The sequence below is a fragment of the Sycon ciliatum genome, chromosome 6 (genome assembly GCF_964019385.1).
Source record: "Sycon ciliatum chromosome 6, ocSycCili1.1, whole genome shotgun sequence".
In the NCBI taxonomy this organism is placed as follows: Eukaryota; Metazoa; Porifera; class Calcarea; order Leucosolenida; family Sycettidae; genus Sycon; species Sycon ciliatum.
In genome coordinates, this window is record NC_088648.1 from 28553468 (window position 1) to 28571292 (window position 17825).

A 17825-nucleotide genomic window follows, 5' to 3' on the forward strand; every position below is an offset into this window, starting at 1 on the left:
TGGTGATAAGCTTGTAGTCAAGCCACAACACAAACACCCCATATGCACATTATCAGCCAACATACATTGTAGTATTGCACTTGCACTGGGTTTTACCACCCTTTAGCAGCAGCAAGTTATCAGATATTGGCGCCTCGAACCAATTGGCATTCTCACCTTCACATTCCTGTAGCACAGCCATGGCGGCCAAGGAGATTAACACCAGCACGGGGAGAAGTGGCACTCGCATGTTGAAACAGGAACGCGAAATGTGGTTTCTACGTTTGAAAGAGAAGAAAAAGAAAGTTTGCATTTCCGTAACGTATCATAACACAATTGAATATTTATATAATAGCGAACAATTATGCTGCACAACAGTGAGACCAATTTTGCGATGCAACAAAACATCCATCAATGTTCATAAGCGCACTGAAAAAATCTAACAGCTATTATGCCAGGCCACAGTTAAGAGGAAGCCATACAAGATGCACCGACCCCAGAGTATGGCAATAATTCAGGCGTTTTACCTTTCTCAGCAAGGGGTTCAGATCGCTGCCCGAAGGGATGGCAGTAGACAGATCAGTACACCAACCTTACCCAACGAAGAGCAAGGAGAACTGGGACGACTATTTCACTATCACTGTTTTATAATTCTTGTCTTTCCTGGTGTTGGTCCAAACATGGGCTTGCAGCAATCGATTCCAAATACGGTAGATAGGATCATGGGGCCTAGGAGATGAAGTTGAGGGCCTAGGCAGTGATCCTGTTCTGCCTAATATGGGGCTAGAAAATTGCTCTTGAGGCAGCATCACTTTAAACAGGATATTCAACGCATAATGATGTCCATGCTGCTGATAGCATTCTATAATTGACTTTGACGCTCTATATATAGTTTCTCAAGTCTTACTCTAGCGAAAATGCGCCCGGAGTAGTACAGGGCTCACTGCGTGATGTGAATTCATTCCACCCCCTATTTTTGTGAGCAGAAGTACCTGTACACCCGTATAAAGCACTCCTGCCTCGGAGTATTTTTAACATCCGGTTTGCCACGTTACAGATTGCGACACGAAAACGTGCCTCCAATTCATCCTACAGAGTGTCCGATAGCTCTGATATGAGTGCACAGAATGAAGCCGTTGAATTCTCACCAAAGAAATGTACTGCTCTTTAGATTCTTATTATGAATCCTTGTAGGAAGGAGATGGGACATTATGAAAACGAACTTTGAGCATAATAATTAGTTCCAAAGATGCAACCGGACAATATACTGTCAGAAAGTGAAACAAATAGGGAAAAAAGACACAGATACATGTGCAATACACGAGTGTGATGGGCCTGCGTTTAGCCGCGAGCTAACACATGCAAGCAGTCATGACCTGGCGTTACCATGTGTCACTGATCACTTTCAATAACATTACACCTGGCGCTAACACATGTCCGAAGTCCAGATTTACAACTTTCGAGCCGCGGACGTTCACCTTTATCGAAAGACCATATGATCTCGTCTCCTCTTCATCCTGTAATGTGTATGCAGTATCAGGAGACTCGAATAGTTGCTATAATGCTCATTCCTGTTCCATCAACCTTCCCCTCTTTGGCCTCTCGTGAGCATTCCAATTTGGTTGTGTTTTCTTTCGCACTATGGAGATCTGTTGGAGATAGGTGTCAGGGCCGATTTAAAAAGCTTTGTTGCTCATTAGACTTCATTAGACTTCATTTTTGATTTGAGCTGATAACGTCACGTGATACGTACTTAAGACCGAATCCAGGTACGCCTTTATCTGAATACATGTAGTTTGCTTCACAACATGATCGCCAAACTTCAAGGTTGTTGACTCAGGTTTATTATTAGTATTCTGCTTGTTCGCGTTAGGCCTGGGCGGATAATGGAAGTTATTTTGCGGGATAATGCTACCGGCAATGCCAGAAAAACTGTATCATCATGCTACTTATAAGCCTATGTTTTTTCTCTTTCTTTACTCACCTATTGCTCATCACTTCTTTTACAGATTTGGTATTATGGAAAGTTTGGAAACCCCCTCGATAGACGAAAGCCTTTGGGGAATCCTTAAACAATAAAAATTACAAATTACGATAATGCTGCTGCGTTTTCTCACCAGCCGTCCTTTTGCGGCGCACTACCACCTGCGTTGCGCTGTAGCTGATGTGGAACCAACAGAAGACCTTTAACGGCAGAGCAAGACCTGAAGGGGGTGTGTGTGGGGGGGGGGGGTGGTGGCCATTATGAACACCATATTTAGAATATTGTCACAGCATGGGTTGCCGATAGGTACAACGTGTCTATTTGCCTACACTTCAGAAGCCGGCGCCGGCGCTGCGGCGCACTGCCACCTGCGGTTCGCTGAAGTCGATTTCGCCCCGACCGCAGACGGTCAAGTGACAAGGCATGGCGGCAAAGCAAAGCCTGGCCCGTATTTGGCAAAGCCCTACCTATTTTCGGTGAGAAGGGGAATACTAGTATTCCTCTGAGGTTTGCGAGAGCCGAAAAAGGTGGTCCCTGCCTCTGCCCTAACATGATATGCCAAATACAAGAAGTGCAGATCCGTGTCGAACACCATTCAGAAAAACATCCATTTTTGGCTTAATAGCATGGCCATGCTGCAGGATAAAACCATGCATGTTAGTCAAGAGTGCTTCAGTCGCTTTCTTTGTGTAGCGGAATTTTCATTTCCAGTCATTCAAGGAGACGAACTTCCTGATCGATAGAAGGTAAGAGTTCTGTAGCCTGTGTTAGCCCGCGTCTAGTACTCTAAAACTAGTGCACATTTCCAGTGCATTACATCCTATACAAGTGTTTATGCCATGGATATTATCTTCCTTTTCGTCGAGTATGCTTGCGTAAGCTGAAAGATTAGTGTTCGTAGAAGTGAAGCAGTTTTGGGTACTAGCGATGTAAAATTATATAACGTACAGTGTTATGATATCGTTCGTACTTTGGCATTTGTCCCTTGCAGGCAAACATGTCACGTGCTACCTACAGTATGCAACTGCCACTTCTACAAGTGTTCGGGTTGCTGGCTGTAAGCGCACTAGTGTTACTATACGAAATTGAAGGTGAGATTAAGTGAATGAATTTGTGTAACATGGAAATTGTGGGTACACGTTATGCGATCGAGTCCACCAACTAAACCAGATACTAAACTTGTGCCCACAATTTCCATGTTAAAACTTTTTTCCTTGGATCACCATCTGAGTTGTGAATATATTTAGCCGGAATTTCCGGTCTACAGCCTCACAATATCAGGGCCAGCCTTTAATGCCAATGTTGTTGCTGCTTAAAATCACTTGGTTCATTGCGCTTGGTTCTCCAGTCTTCCCACACCATGTACATAATTCCCGTCCCTTTGTCCTGTCCGCCAAATAGACGTTGCACTCCCTTTAATCAATTCATAATATGTATTGAATAAAGGGAGTGCAACGTCTATTTGGCGTGTACTTAGTATGCGGTATATTATACTGCATACTAAGTACACGTCTTTCCAAGTGGTGAATCCCTGGACAGGCGATCTGCCCTTTGCGTCATTCCGAAACATTTTATTCGGAAATAATTCCTCGAGGTCACGTCGGTTTGTTTTGCTCTTATAGAGTTTGATATCATGTAGCAAAAATTACTTAAGTAGAAATGAAAGGACATGTGGATACGAGTTAAGAGTAACTGTCCACCACTGTAACTACATTTAGATAGCAGAGAAGTTCTGCAAAAGGAAAATGGGCACAATTTTTCACTCCACGTCATGAAGTGAGAAACTTCGCACGAACGTTCGCAACTTTGGACGCGAAACTTGCAGGGAAAGCGAAATGAATTTTCGTGGGAAGTTTCGTGAGATTGGGTCATGGTGTACGTGCAATTGGCGCGTGCAAACTAGGAAAATGTGCAGAACTCAAAGTTCTTGCGAAAATTCATATACACATTTTCGCAAGGCCTGTCGCGAAACTTCGCTCAATTTTTTGTTTTGTAGAAGTCACTAAGAATCCCTCTACTGTATACAGTCAAAAAGTGCAATGAAGATATGTTAAAGCTAGGTGTCAGGTCGTCGAATGTCTCAGTACATTATCAGTTGTGTGCCTAGTTGTTGCACGTTCTGACTGTATATAGTATTTAGTTGCAGTGTTGGACAGTTACTCTTAACTCGTATCCATAATTATGTCCCATTCCTTTCTACATTTATTATTGGATCAACATCCGAGTTTCAAAAATTATTCTGTAGTTGATTTAAAAAGAGAAAGACCAAGGAACTACAAGTTACGCTATACTGTCCACTAACACCACCAGTTACTAAACAATCAATGTTATCAACGTGCAATGTTATCGCATCAGCTGATTGTTTAGTAACTGGTGGTATTAGTGGACAGTATAGCGTAACTTGTAGTTCCTTGGTCTTTCTCTTTCGTATAAATTAAACATTGGCTCTCCATCTGAGTTGATTTTTCTGTTTGACAAAAACCGCAGTGCGTCCAATGAACGTACTTTTGCGCAAATCAAAAATTACCGTTTTTGCTTCGTTTTCTTGAACCAGCTTCTGAATTATACTGCAACGGATTCAACATCAGTAGCCATTTGGATCCGACGGATTACAAATCTGCTCGATCAGTCTGCTCTCGGCAGCAGTTAACGCTGCTCAGGATCAAAGATCACAATCGTTTGCGAAGGTCAACATGTTACAGCGTAAGTATTTTCGAACGAGTCTAGGTTTCAGATGATAAGGGGGGAGTAATACCAAGAGTGCATAACCCCCAGAGTGTGCAAAGCTTGATCCAGCTCTGCATAGGGTCCTTGTTGAGCGTAATTGGATCTTTGCGTCATAATGCTGTACAGATCTGAGGGGAATCCCCCGGGGAGTCGCGGATCAAAAGCAACGATGCCCTGCCTCTAGACCGGCGTTGCGCTCGTGTGGAGTGCACGCATGACCCCAGAAGATCCGATTACATTCGACCAAGACCCTATGCAGAGCTGGATCAGGCGTTGCACACTCTGGGGGTTATGTACTCTTGGTAATACATAATTGGACAGAAAGCAGCAGCTTTCAGACGTTGACAATGCTGAGTTGACACCACTGTTGCGCTCTTTGGCCGACAAACATTCTACTTTTCACAAAAGGAAAAACTGGTTCCTTAGTATTGAAATGGTATTCCTTTTGACAGATGTTTCCGTCATTGCAAACTCATCAGAGAAAGTTGAATTGTAAAATGATTGGAAAATCACCTATTTGATACTGACGCTTGAAATACGGGATGGCGCAATAATGAGCGCCAATGAGGTAATGATGCACAAAGTTATTGCTTAACGGGATCACACATATCGCCAAGAATGGAAGCGAACAACAACAACAACAACAACAACAACAACAACAACAACAAAAAGAGAATAGAGATTTGAAACAACAACAACAACAACAACAACAACAACACGACGTGAGAATAAAAATTTGAAACAACAGCAAGAGAACATAGGGGACTACAAAGGGCGTGTCCGTGCTATAAAGCTGTGAGGTGAAGTGCGCTCCCCGACCAATAGTTTCGGGATCAAGGCACACATCATGCACCATGGGGGAGAAAGAGAGAAGAAAGACTGTGTATGAAAAAAGTGAGAGCCTGATTGCGCCTTGAAGAACCATAACACTAGGAAAGAGTGCACACGTAAGACTCTTGAACCACAACATTTTGAAAACATTTATCGAGTTTACTTTTAAAGCCTTTCTGTTACGGTGAAGTACAAGCAAGAGTATAGGAACGTATTGATAGCCGGAAGGAATTAATTTCCGCCCATCCACACAGAGGATGACGTAAGGTTGCAGTGCACATAGATAACGCGTTGTTGACGACTTGTCTAAACCTACGTGTGAATTTGTATCTCACTCGGTGAGCCTAGCTATATATATATTTATCACTCTCTTATTATTGACCCCCACAGAAACTTGTGATCTCTAAGCGGTCAAATATGAGCATATATTGACCGCTTATATTGACCACTTATTATTGACCACTTAGCCCGAGGACTTAGAACTTTTTCCTCAACTTAGAAGAAAATCAGAACTGAAAGAAGAAAAATCTGAAGCCAAATGTTGGGATTTGAACCCAAACTGTCAGATTCCCAGTCAAAGAACTTGGGGAACATACAACAAGAGACAACTGAAAACTTCGGTTTACACAGAAGTAATGTCCAATGTAAACGGCATATGTACATACTATTATACATGTACTATTACAATAGTATTCCTTTCTTCCTATAGCAAAGCAAAAACAGTTTTAGGTATGCTATGTCGTGATAAATCTATTATTGCCCTCATAATCGGTCAATATATGAAATATAGACCTCGTAAAAGACCTCGGGGGACCTCGGTCTTTTACTCGTTCTATATTTCATATATTGACCTCTTTAATCGTGCAATAATAGATACATATAATACTATGAAGAGAAGGCTGATATGTATTACACTTTTAAAAGGAATTCTCGTGACATTTTAAACATATGGAAGAAGCTGCAGTGTGCATTCCCCCCCCCCCCCCCCTTCAGACCATCTTTAACTCTGTAGAAAACTTTCGTAGCTATTTATAGTTTCTTCGTCTTCTTTGATTCACAGAGTGTGCTAGAACCTTTCCAATCTAGAGGCATAGACGATATTTGGCTGGACAACTTACGTAGCAAGAGTGCTCTCCGCATTTCCACCTACAACAGCATGGTTGAGCCCACTGATGAGCCTAAACCGTTCATCTGTGCAAAAGGTAAGAGTTCCCCATTTGCTTTCTGAACAAAAAAGCCCCATCAAGGCTGAAGTTTGTTGCAATATCACATCGGGGCCCCCGGCCTATTTTACCTGTGATTTGGAACCACAATGTGAGATTGTGTCTCAGAAGTCAGCCGGGGATGATGAAGGGGGAAATCTGTTTACTTCTTTCAAGTTTTTTGTTATGTTTTAAATCCACTTCCCAGGGCCACCAAATATACTTGTACATTATGGCAGATTATGCGTCCACATGACCAGTACCTTGCTTTACAGGCAATTGGAATGAGAGTTGGCATAATAAAACTGAGAAGAAGGACACACTTCAGCCTCTCGATCAACTGAAGTGTGTCTTTCTTCTTGGTGTTGTTGCATTCTTGGAGATTCCTAAGGCAAACTGGCATCTTGAAAATTTGAATGTGAAGATTCCGAATTGCCTGGGCGATCTGCAGATTGTGCGTGCAATCTGGGGTGACACAAAAGTAAGTGTGGCACGATAAATCCGTGTCCCTGAGCTACTGTGAGACATCTAGGAACACACCCAAGTGCGCGTGGTGCAAAATTTACGTGTGTGGGTCATGCAATTTGTGGATATTGTTGAAAACCTGAAGAGGACGTGGAATAAATGTGGGGCGCAATCTGTAGGCGCAATCTTTGAATTTTGTTGCAAAACATGAAGTGCATGCGAATCGGTGTGGGGCGCAAATTTGTGTTTTTCGTTGAAAACCACAGTGAAGAGCACAGCGACTCTATTTGGGGCGCAATCTGTGGGTTACGTTGAAAAAATGAAGACCAAAGAAAATCCGTGTTTGGGTGCAATCTGTGGCGCAAACTGTGGATTTCGTTCAAAACACGACGAGTACAGTGAATCCGTGTGGGCAATCTGAAAATTCCCAGAATTCACAAGCAGTCATTATCACGATTTATTTTCACTATTTGAAATAGAAACAACACCGTCAGTCGTCCGGATTTAGGATAATCCTATACCAGCATTAAGAAAGCTGCTTGTGGTTCCAGGGCCGGTTGAAACTGGGGGAAAGTTTCGTCAGGTTTGGATTGCGCAGCGGGATCTCCAGTTTGCGCAAACTATCAGAATGAGCGGAACAAATACGAGGCTTCTCACATTCAAGCCGACGAAATTTGACGTTGATATAACCTTATTTGGAATACAGGTTACCAGCCTTACGAAGGATATGCCTTGTTCCATGTTTTCATTAAGATAGAAGCCTGAACCCTCCAAGGTGGAAGGCTGTTGGTTTGCGCACTGGAGGTGCGTTAGAGCTAGGTCTCAGGGCGTTGAATGTCTAGTAACATGTCAGTGATGTGTCCTGTTATCACACTTTCTGACTGCCCATTATCTTGTTTCAGTCGTGGATAGTTCTTTCATAACTCGTTTCCATGTGATTTCTTCAATTATAATTATATTTATTGGCTCAGTGTCCGAGTTAAGTTCTATTTGTATTGGTTTCTTAGATTTTAATGAATGCAAAGATGCGGATATTAGGCAAGTAGACCTGTGCCCAAATGGATACACGTGTGAGAATACCAAAGGAAGCTACACATGTGAAGGTAGGTGCACCTCCTCGCTATGTCATAGCTCATATTATCGTGGGAAACTGTGCTGATTAGACTTGGGATAGCTATTTTTCACATTAAAGTTTGGCTTATTGAAGGATTTCTGTTCCTATAATTATAGAGATTCAAACTAAAAAGCGGATGCCCATCTGGCATAAAACCGTTTTCAATGTTCGCATCCAAAACTTGAGATCTGATGGCGATAATGTGATTTCTAATGAACATCGCAAACCTAACAATATGCATATCTTGCACTATTTGCATTCTAGAGATAAACGAATGCGAAGAGGCGGAAACTACCGGCATAGACCTCTGTCCCAGTGGATATACGTGTAAGAATACCAACGGTGGTTACCAATGCGAAGGTAGGTGTACTTGCTTTCTTTGTTTGCGCATATGCTTAATATTATAATTATAACCGGGGCTTCGGATGACGTTTAAGCAAGGAACCTGCTAGTTCTGTTTCCATACAGATATGAGGAGAAAGGCGCAGCAATGTGACTGACATGTATGGTGCTGTTGTGGAATAAACACAAATGGATGAAGCACGGAGGTGGAAATCTGCCAAATTTTATTGGGTGTTAGGAGATTTGTACCTCGCACATACGTATTCACTTCACCACAATCACTTCATATCTAGTCCCGCACGCAAATTGTTTAGTAGATGGTGAATGTCGCTGTCTGATGATCGGTAAAATTCGTGAACCTACTTCACGTTTAAGCTCCACAGCCATTGGTGTCCGGTGCTGGTGTACTGAGTGTGTTACTTGCTGGTTCAGGGTTCTCCAACTAGAGTGCAGTTAGCCATGGCGTCTCGGGGCCTTGTAACTAACAGACAGTTACTGTAGATGTTTTTATTTTATTATATTTTTTTACTAGAGCCGCGTAAACCTGTCATGTGTGAGCCATGAATAAGGGGAGTGGTGGCGTGGTCTGGGATGCTCTGCCGACCTTGGGTCTCGGCCTCATCACAACCAGGCGCGCCAATAGCAGACAGAAAGAAAGAAAGAGAAAGAGAGAGAGAGAGTCAGAGAAAGAAAGAGAGAGAGAGAAAGAGAGAGCGAGAGAGAGAGAGCGAGAGAGAGAGAGAGAGAGAGAAAGAGAGATGAGAGAAAGAGAGAGAGAGAAAGGGGGAGGGTTGGGGAGCAAGAGAGGGGGAGAGAACTAAATCTAGTATAATTATATAATGCGTAAGGGGTGTACATTCAGATCCAGAGAAAAGGAGTAAGCAGGGCACAAGGCGTATGGCAATATGCAGCAGTGTGTAGGCAGATGTATACATATTACAGAGTGTCAGTGGCCCAGTGCCATTGCTGAGCACGGAGGTGCCTGAAGACAGACACTTTGAAACTTTGCAGCCGTTTCCAGTCAAGTGGCTGGTTGAGGACGGCGGAAGGTAGGGCATTCCATACAGGGACAGCACAGGCGTGGAAGGCTCTATGGCAACTTTCCCGGCTGTTGACAGGTAACCCTGTCTCAAGCTGGTCGTTATGCATATCGAGACGGACGAGAGAGAGACGAGTGGGTCGAACATGGGCTGGTCGGGGGGGGGGGGGGCTTGAGAGAGAGGCAAGAGCTGGTTGCTTAGGGTTCTAAACGTAGACTGAATTGTGGCTTTAGTAGGCTTCCAAGGTTAACGTGTATAGTGGCTTAGGGTTCCTATAGACCTGGTGGGCAGTTCTATGCTCATAGTGATGCACTCTGCGTAACTTGAAGAATGCCGTATGTTCGTGTTGTGTTTTTCGCTACAGGTTTATGCGGCGGATATAACATAAGTATACATACAAACAAACTGACTTACCGAGAGACCCGGGCTGTATGTCATGGGCAGGACTTACGGAGACTGAAGATGAAAGATCACAACCGGTTGAGAAAGTCCGAGTGCTACAACGTAAGAATATAAAGCGTAAAAACTAGCGTTCTCGCATGTATGTGCTTGATGCAACCAGCCGCAGTTGCATGCACTCCTAAAGCGTTCTCATGTGTGATGACTGTTTATACCGCCACTCAAGTAGCATGGATATGCTGATTGTGGAATTTCAATGGGCACGGCCGCACACTTGACGGATAGTAGCCAACACTAAATTATAACTCGAGTACTGACTACTACTGAGGAAATATAAAAATAAAATAAAACGTTTTTCTTGAGGTTTCAAAGAACGTTCTATTCTGATGATCATCATTTTGAAAATACATGACAATAGGGAATACAAGAAAAGAAATGTTTTAAAATAAGTACCGTAAATAAACTCGGGTGGAGAGCCAACGACTAATTCATAAGAGGAAATGAGGACCAAGGAAAATTTTCCAAGTTGGAAGGCTGTTGGAGTGTGAATCGAAGATGTACTAGAGCTGATTGTCAGTTAGGTGTACAAGTAGAATGTCAGTACCGTCGGTCAGTGTCGTGTAATGCTATCGTATGAGCTGATTGTTAAGTAACTGGCGGTTTTAGTGGACATTTTAGTGGAACTTGTAGTTCCTTGGTCCTCATGTCTTCATACAAAAATATGCAAATTATGGAGAATGTCACCTGTGCGAAACATTTAGGTGAGACAGTGTGTTGGTATCTCAACGTCGATTGTAAGAAATAAATAGCTTGTATTTTGCCGGACAAACACCACTGAAATTGTGAATATGCGCTCTGATAAACTGTGACTGCACTGTTCTCATCATTTGACTGCCAGGGCGCACTGCAATCTATGCTAGATGAAGGTATAACAAATATTTGGCTGGACAACTATCGGGATAAAGATGTTCTTAACATTTCTACCCACAATAGCACGGCTGAGCTAACTGACCAACCTAAACCCTTCATTTGTGCCAAAGGTAAGCCCCTGAACTTGGTTTGGAAACATGACCTACGTCTGTGAAAATACTATCGTTGCAAATTATAGCAGGACCAAACTGACATTGTTGTTTAAATATCGTTGAGACTTATGTGAAACGCTCTTCTGACACCATTGCTCAGCCTTTACATGCAAGGCCTACTTTTTATGGTTTCGTGGCTGCTTTGAGTTGAACTATAAGACGGCCATACTCGGTTAGACCTTGTACTTTATGTTACTATTTATTAGCACAATATGTTTTTTATTTTATTTTCACGGAGAAGGTGGAGAGCCCGAACGTGCCGGTAAAAAATCAGAAAGGAAGGAGAAAGACGAATCCGGTTGTAAACCTGAAGAGGCCTTTCGTACCTTTACTTTTCGAATCAGTACACATGATGGTGTGAGTTATGCCAAACACTGTAGTAGAAGAGCTATACCATGAAGGAGGGAAGTCCGCATAGCACTCTTTCCCTAACATATTCCTTCTTTGTACAAAGCTGTGGCGATAACTTGGCAATGTGAACAGCCTCTAGCACATGTAGGTGGCATTCACTGCTCGCCGACGCGTGAATCTTGAAGCGCTCCGGAATGTTCTTACACACTGCCGGGACACGAAAAGATCTGTTGTTATTTATTGTACGAACGTTCTTTTTGTTAAGCTGGTGGGTTGTGTTTGCACTTACACGGGATAGTGTGAGTGCCCTGGACCAGGTAACCAGCCAACCTATCCAAGCCCATGTTCAAAGCTAGAAAAAAACTTAACTAGAAAAACCAGCAGTTTGATAGCCTACCGAATCACGTTTGTCTGTACGCTTCTGATTGGATTGTTAGATTTTGATGAATGTTCAAATGGAGGCGCTAACCTGTGTCCGAATGGAACTCGGTGTCAAAACCAGAAAGGCACTTACTCCTGCGAAGGTAAGTGTTGCATTGCTCCTATAATTATTTGGTTGAGTTCTGCGCGGAAATGTCAATTGCAAAGGATCCTGATGCTGCTCGTGACTTTCTACAACCTGCTTGGCAGTGACAGTCCTGGCAACTGAAATCCGCCCCCCCTGGGCCGTGCGTTCACATTCTGGCGGTCTCTTTTTCGTAGTTTTGCAATTGCGTGTTGGGTCGTTGCGATGTTAGGGAGGGGTCGGATTTCAGTTGCCAGCACTGTATATGTAATTGTTGCTACGTTGTTAGATCTCATCTTCTTAGCTTGGACGTACTGGCAGAAGCGATTGCGATGAAACCTTTTGAAACCGGCTCCGTCCCTCTTTTTTATTATTGTAAATTGAGAACCCCCGACACAAGCGTTTATCACAAAAGGTCATTTTTCTTTCTTACTGACCGGTTTCATCTTGTTAAAGAATCATCAGAGTGAAAGGAGAAAAGAAAATACATACAAATTTTGTTATAATACAGTACACGGGAAGTTTTGGCAGTGTCCAAAATTTGTATACTATAGGCCCAACACGGCACCTTTCACATTTGCATGCTTTCATAATCCAATTACCCCTACCCCTGCGCCTCTTTGGGCTCCCAGCGGCTTTGATGGGTCCACTTGTATCATAGTTAGTTTTGGCCAAGTGAGTTGGCTCTACTAATAGCATGTATTTTCTTTTCTCCTTTCACTCTGATGATTCGTTTACAAGATGAAACCGGTCAGTAAGAAAGAAAAATGACCTTTTGTGATAAACGCTTGTGTCGGGGGTTCTCAATTTACAATATTTTGGCAGTGTCCAAATTTGGACACTGCCAAAACTTCCCGTGTACTGTATTATAACAAAATTTGTATACTATAGTCCCAACACGGCACCTTTCCCATTTGCATGCTTTCATGATCACAATCCAATTACCCCTACCCCTGCGCCTTTTTGGGCTCCCAGCGGCTTTGATGGGTCCACTTGTATCATAGTTAGTTTTGGCCAAGTGAGTTGGCCCTACTGATAGCATGTATTTTCTTTTCTCCTTTCACTCTGATGATTCTTTAACAAGATGAAACCGGTCAGTAAGAAAGAAAAATGACCTTTTGTGATAAACACTTGTGTCGGGGGTTCTCAATTTACAATATTTTGGCAGTGTCCAAATTTGGACACTGCCAAAACTTCCCGTGTACTGTATTATAACAAAATTTGTATCCTATAGTCCCAACACGGCACCTTTCACATTTGCATGCTTTCATGATCACAATCCAATTACCCCTACCCCTGCGCCTATTTGGGCTCCCAGCGGCTTTGATGGGTCCACTTGTATCATAGTTAGTTGTGGCCAAGTGTGTTGGCCCTACTAATAGCATGTATTTTCTTTTCTCCTTTCACTCTGATGATTCTTTAAAAAGATGAAACCGGTCAGTAAGAAAGAAAAATGACCTTTTGTGACAAACGCTTGTGTCGGGGGTTCTCAATTTACAATATATAGAAGAATGATTATCGACAGGCGTGTAACGCCGTATCGCAAAACTCGCAAACAAAGCAGCTAGAGTTTGCCGTACAATGTCCGCAAAACAGGATAATACGTATCGCAGAGTGCCTGCGTTCAACGTTCATCATATCTATGATTGTGTCGATGCGTGGACTGGACTTGTATAGGTAAAGGTGCCGGGTAGATCCTTCACACATGTTTTCTAGATCTACATGTATGTCAGTCGTGGAAATTGTTGTACATGCGGCCATTGTCGGTACCTTTGCAAACCGTAAAACAGCAGTGTGACCGGAGCGAAGGGAGCTGAGTGTGAACGTGAAGCAGTTAGTAGCAAGTACTGGTGTTTTACTGCTCCCTGGTGTGAATTGACTACACTGCGCTCTTTTTTGGTCCAACTGCTGCTCTCTGCAATCCGAGGAAAAGAAGCACGTCTGCAAGTCTAAATGTCGTAACCTCCTGCAAAACGTGTGTAAGAAGCAGCCAATGGTACATGTACTGTAGTTTAAGATCAAAGGAGAATGATGTATAATGTACATGTAGTCTACTGAATGAGAGTGCTGTTTACAGAAAAATTCAAAATAAAAGAAGCTGGACGAGCCAGTATCCTTGGCTGCAAAAATGAAAATAGGGACTTCTGTACACTATAAGTATGACGTCACATGACCTTCTTAACAGTTTGAAAAGGGCTACGCTACGCCCCTGATCAAGATAATATGCTTGTTAATATGCCTGTTTTCTACCTCAATTATCGACCAAGGCTGCTGTGCTGAGCGCCCGAATTGCTCTATAAACCGCTTGTAGCTTTATGTCGTGCGATTCACGAAAATTAGGTTGAATAGACGAACGAAGCATTTTCTTCAACTTTCATTCAGGGAGGTTCCTGAATTCATGTCATTTGGACGGCATGATTCTACTCACACCTATCCATACAGTCCATAAAGGTTTGCTCTTCCCGATTGGTTGAAATCTGTCCTCCATTTTATCGTTTTTACAGCGGCCGAGTGCCTTGAAACTACTATTCCTAATGGCGTAATGCACAAGGTTGCACATCTTGAGGCGGGCTATCCTCTTTGCGATAGCGGTTACATGGCCATTGGACAAGCCAGATGTGTCTCGAATGAATGGCGAGAGTTCAAGACTCCAGAAGGTCTTCCGCTGTGTCAACAACGTAAGTATTTCTACTGTCTTGTTTTTGGAAAAAACTGCATGAAAATATCAATTACAAATCAAAGTAATTGTGGAGGGATAGAGAGAATGAAATAGGAACGCTGGCCGGTGATAACGATCGGCAACTTCCATCTCGTGTCCCTATTGCTGTTTGCATTACCAAGGGACCCAACTGCCAGTGGTTATTACGTGGCTTTCCATTCCGCAGGTTCGCTGAAGTATCTGAAAAATAACACTATATCCATTGATAGAGATAAAGAGATAGAGACAGAGATAGATAGATAGATAGATAGATAGATAGATACCGTAAAGTCGTATAAAAGCCGCACTTGAATAGAAGCCGCCCTCGTATAGAAGCCGCAATTTTGGGCCCATCAAATCACACATAAACCGGATTTTAGGGTTGACATATATAGAAATATCTGTCTTGTAAAGAAGCCTGTCTCATATAGAAGCCTGCAAAATTTCACCAAGAAAGTCATAGAAGGCTTTTAGACAAGACTTTACGGTAGATAGAGAGATAGATAGATAAAGAGATAAAGAGATAGGAGATACAGAGATGAAGAGATAGAGAGATAGAGATAGAAAGAGATAGATAGAGAGATAGAGATAGATAGATATAGAGAGATAGAGATAGAGATTAAAGGGAGGTAGATATAATTATGGAGAAAGAAAAAGAGAGAGATAGGGCCACACTCGCACTAACCTCCTGAAAATTCACCATACATTGACTATCACAGGAGTTATTAATGTTGATTGTTTACCTAATTTGTTGTGTACAAGCCGTAAACCGTGTTGCCTTGTTGTTTCCGTATCTGTTTACATTTTCAGTGAGCACTTGCCCAGGACCGGACGGTTCCAAGTACTTCATTCACCGAGAACCAGATATGAATCAAACTTACCACACTCATTTCGAACGATGTACAATCGGTTTTGACAGTCGTTTGCCAGCGTCCATGGACATTCCTTGCCTGCAGCAAATCCTCACCCAGTCTCTGGCAAACGAACCAGAGAAGGGCTTTCGAAGTATATTCTTGCATGGTACAAACGCTGGCCATGTCCTGAGCATAGATGATGATGGTGCATTCACTGCAACTACTCTATCCAGTGATCAGAAGGACGAATTCTTTCCTGGAGCAACACACAAAGTCTGCATGCCATTCTGCCAACAGACGGTAAGCGTGGAAAATAACTTAGATCACCCTCGCACTAACTGCGTTTTATAGGAAAATTCTCTAAGCCTGAAAAGCCAGTGTCCATGTGGTAGAAGAACATGGATAGAATGTGTTCCCTATCGCCTTCCTCAGTTGCTCTTTGAAGCCCTTCTGCATATTACAAAAATGTACAAAGAGATTCCGGCTGAACTTGGCCGTTGGCTTACCTCTAAATTGTTCATTTGAGGTAGATCTCTTCCTATGTCTTGTACCACTCCCCTGAAAAGGAAACGCCAAGGTATCAAGACGAACACAACTAAATACAATGGGAACATTATGAGCCTTTCATTCTTTTATTTCAATCCTGTGCAATGCATCCCATTCTATAATACCCTAATAGTTTTACTTCTGTTCAATGTCGCTGCCACATTCTTGTTTGTTGCCTCAGGTAACTAACAGACATCATTACTTGGATTGAGTCAAGGCAACTATCGCCGCGATATATCGCCGCGATATCGCAGCTGGCGGCGTTCGGGGTATACCGGTACCAAGCCGCTGCTGGATGGCTTTGATTTTGGTTTATAGATGATAGCATGATAGTTCTGTGTGTGCACTGTGCAGCAGTCTGGTCATCTGATAAGTCGATATAGATCTGACAGGCAGATAATCCTGCCATCGCGATATCTCCAAAACTAGCAAATTTGCCATAGCAACATTTCACTGTGCAAAGTCTCCCACTTACACACCTTGTTGAAGGTCGATTTACAATTTTAAATGCATGTTCCGCATCCATGTTTTGGTCTTCGCGCAACACTGGGACACATTAATTTTATACGTCGCGGAATGCGAGGAATTGTGTAGTGAACGATAAGTGACAGGATAGTGAACTGCATAGATATATGAAGAAGTTCGTTCCAGCAGAATTCAAGCAGGTCTCCCTCGTGATAACTAAAACTCTGTAGTGTACGCACTAGATATGCACTTTACGGATCTGCAAATTTCGCACTTAATTTGGCGGAAATCGATGCTATGATTCATCTGAAGCATAAAAAAATAACTCGTTTTGTCCTTTCCTTTCATCCATAAAAATAGTAGTTAGCTTGAATTTTCCCTTAGCTGTGCGAAACGCGGAAAGGCGATAAAATAATGGGGACTTCTTGCCAGCGGTTTTGTATGCACCAATTATTATTATGATGCAATCCAGAAATCAGTTCGTGATAGATATCCATGCAGTAAGGTCAGAAACTGCGCACGCTTGGTTTCATGTCCTCTTAATCTGAGTGAGAAGTCCTAACTCAAAACGAAAAACATTGTATAAGAAGAAATTTGTACCAAAGAGCTACAAGTTACGCTATGATATCCACTAACACCACCAATTATTTTTTTACAGTCAGATCAGGCGATAACATTGCACGGCACTGACCAACGGTACTGACGTTCTAGACCTAACTGGCTAACATCTCTAGCACATCTGGATTGCGAATCGTGGTTTGACCGTTTTGTCATAGTCTTACCGACCGGTCTAGTCCTCGACATACATGTACATCCACCAACGTCCTTCACAGCTGAGACTTTTAGCTGGTGCTTGTTTTGGTTGCGTTAACCTTCCCCTCCTTACGTGATTTCTATAACTTAGAACCTTCCAAGTTTGAAGGCTGTTGGAATGCATATCCGAGATGTGCTATAGCTGATTGCCAGCTAGTTGTAGAACGTCAGTATCGTTGGTCAGTGTCGTGTAGTGTTATCGCATGAGGTGACCGTAAAGTAATTGGCGATGTTTGTGGATATTATAACGTAACTTTGTAACTCTTTGGGCCTCTTTTCTTCATATTAATTAACCCTTGGCTCTCCACGCGAGTCCAAAAACCTTTTCCAATTTTTGGGAAATACCAGGATCGATTGCACAGCAGATGCTTGACAAGAGAAATTCGTCCCTGAAATTTCCCGTTGTACGCAACCACAATACGCGATCA

At 42.7% G+C, this 17825-nt stretch overlaps 2 protein-coding genes across 2 annotated transcripts in view; one reads left to right on the top strand and one right to left on the bottom strand.

Annotated features, from left to right (window-relative positions):
• The window catches only part of LOC135818934 (neurogenic locus notch homolog protein 2-like), a 32968-nt gene extending 32376 nt beyond the window's left edge, over positions 1–592 (bottom strand). The window contains exons 1-2 of the mRNA XM_065332114.1: positions 507–592; positions 157–257 (exon numbers count right to left, since the gene is read on the bottom strand). Of these exons, the coding sequence (XP_065188186.1) occupies positions 157–229 (73 nt within the window). The 5' untranslated portion in view covers positions 230–257; positions 507–592. The remainder of the gene's footprint in view (positions 1–156; positions 258–506) is intronic.
• A 2046-nt stretch (positions 593–2638) lies between these two features.
• Positions 2639–16675, top strand: LOC135818935 (fibulin-1-like). Its single transcript, XM_065332115.1, has 12 exons — positions 2639–2709; positions 2955–3054; positions 4518–4666; positions 6582–6723; positions 8196–8291; positions 8567–8662; positions 10049–10188; positions 10982–11123; positions 11954–12040; positions 14526–14699; positions 15530–15873; positions 16301–16675. The coding sequence occupies exons 2-12, from the start codon at positions 2961–2963 to the stop codon at positions 16328–16330; spliced, it is 1494 nt and encodes a 497-aa protein (XP_065188187.1). The 5' UTR covers positions 2639–2709; positions 2955–2960; the 3' UTR covers positions 16331–16675.
• Positions 16676–17825: the final 1150 nt, after the last annotated feature.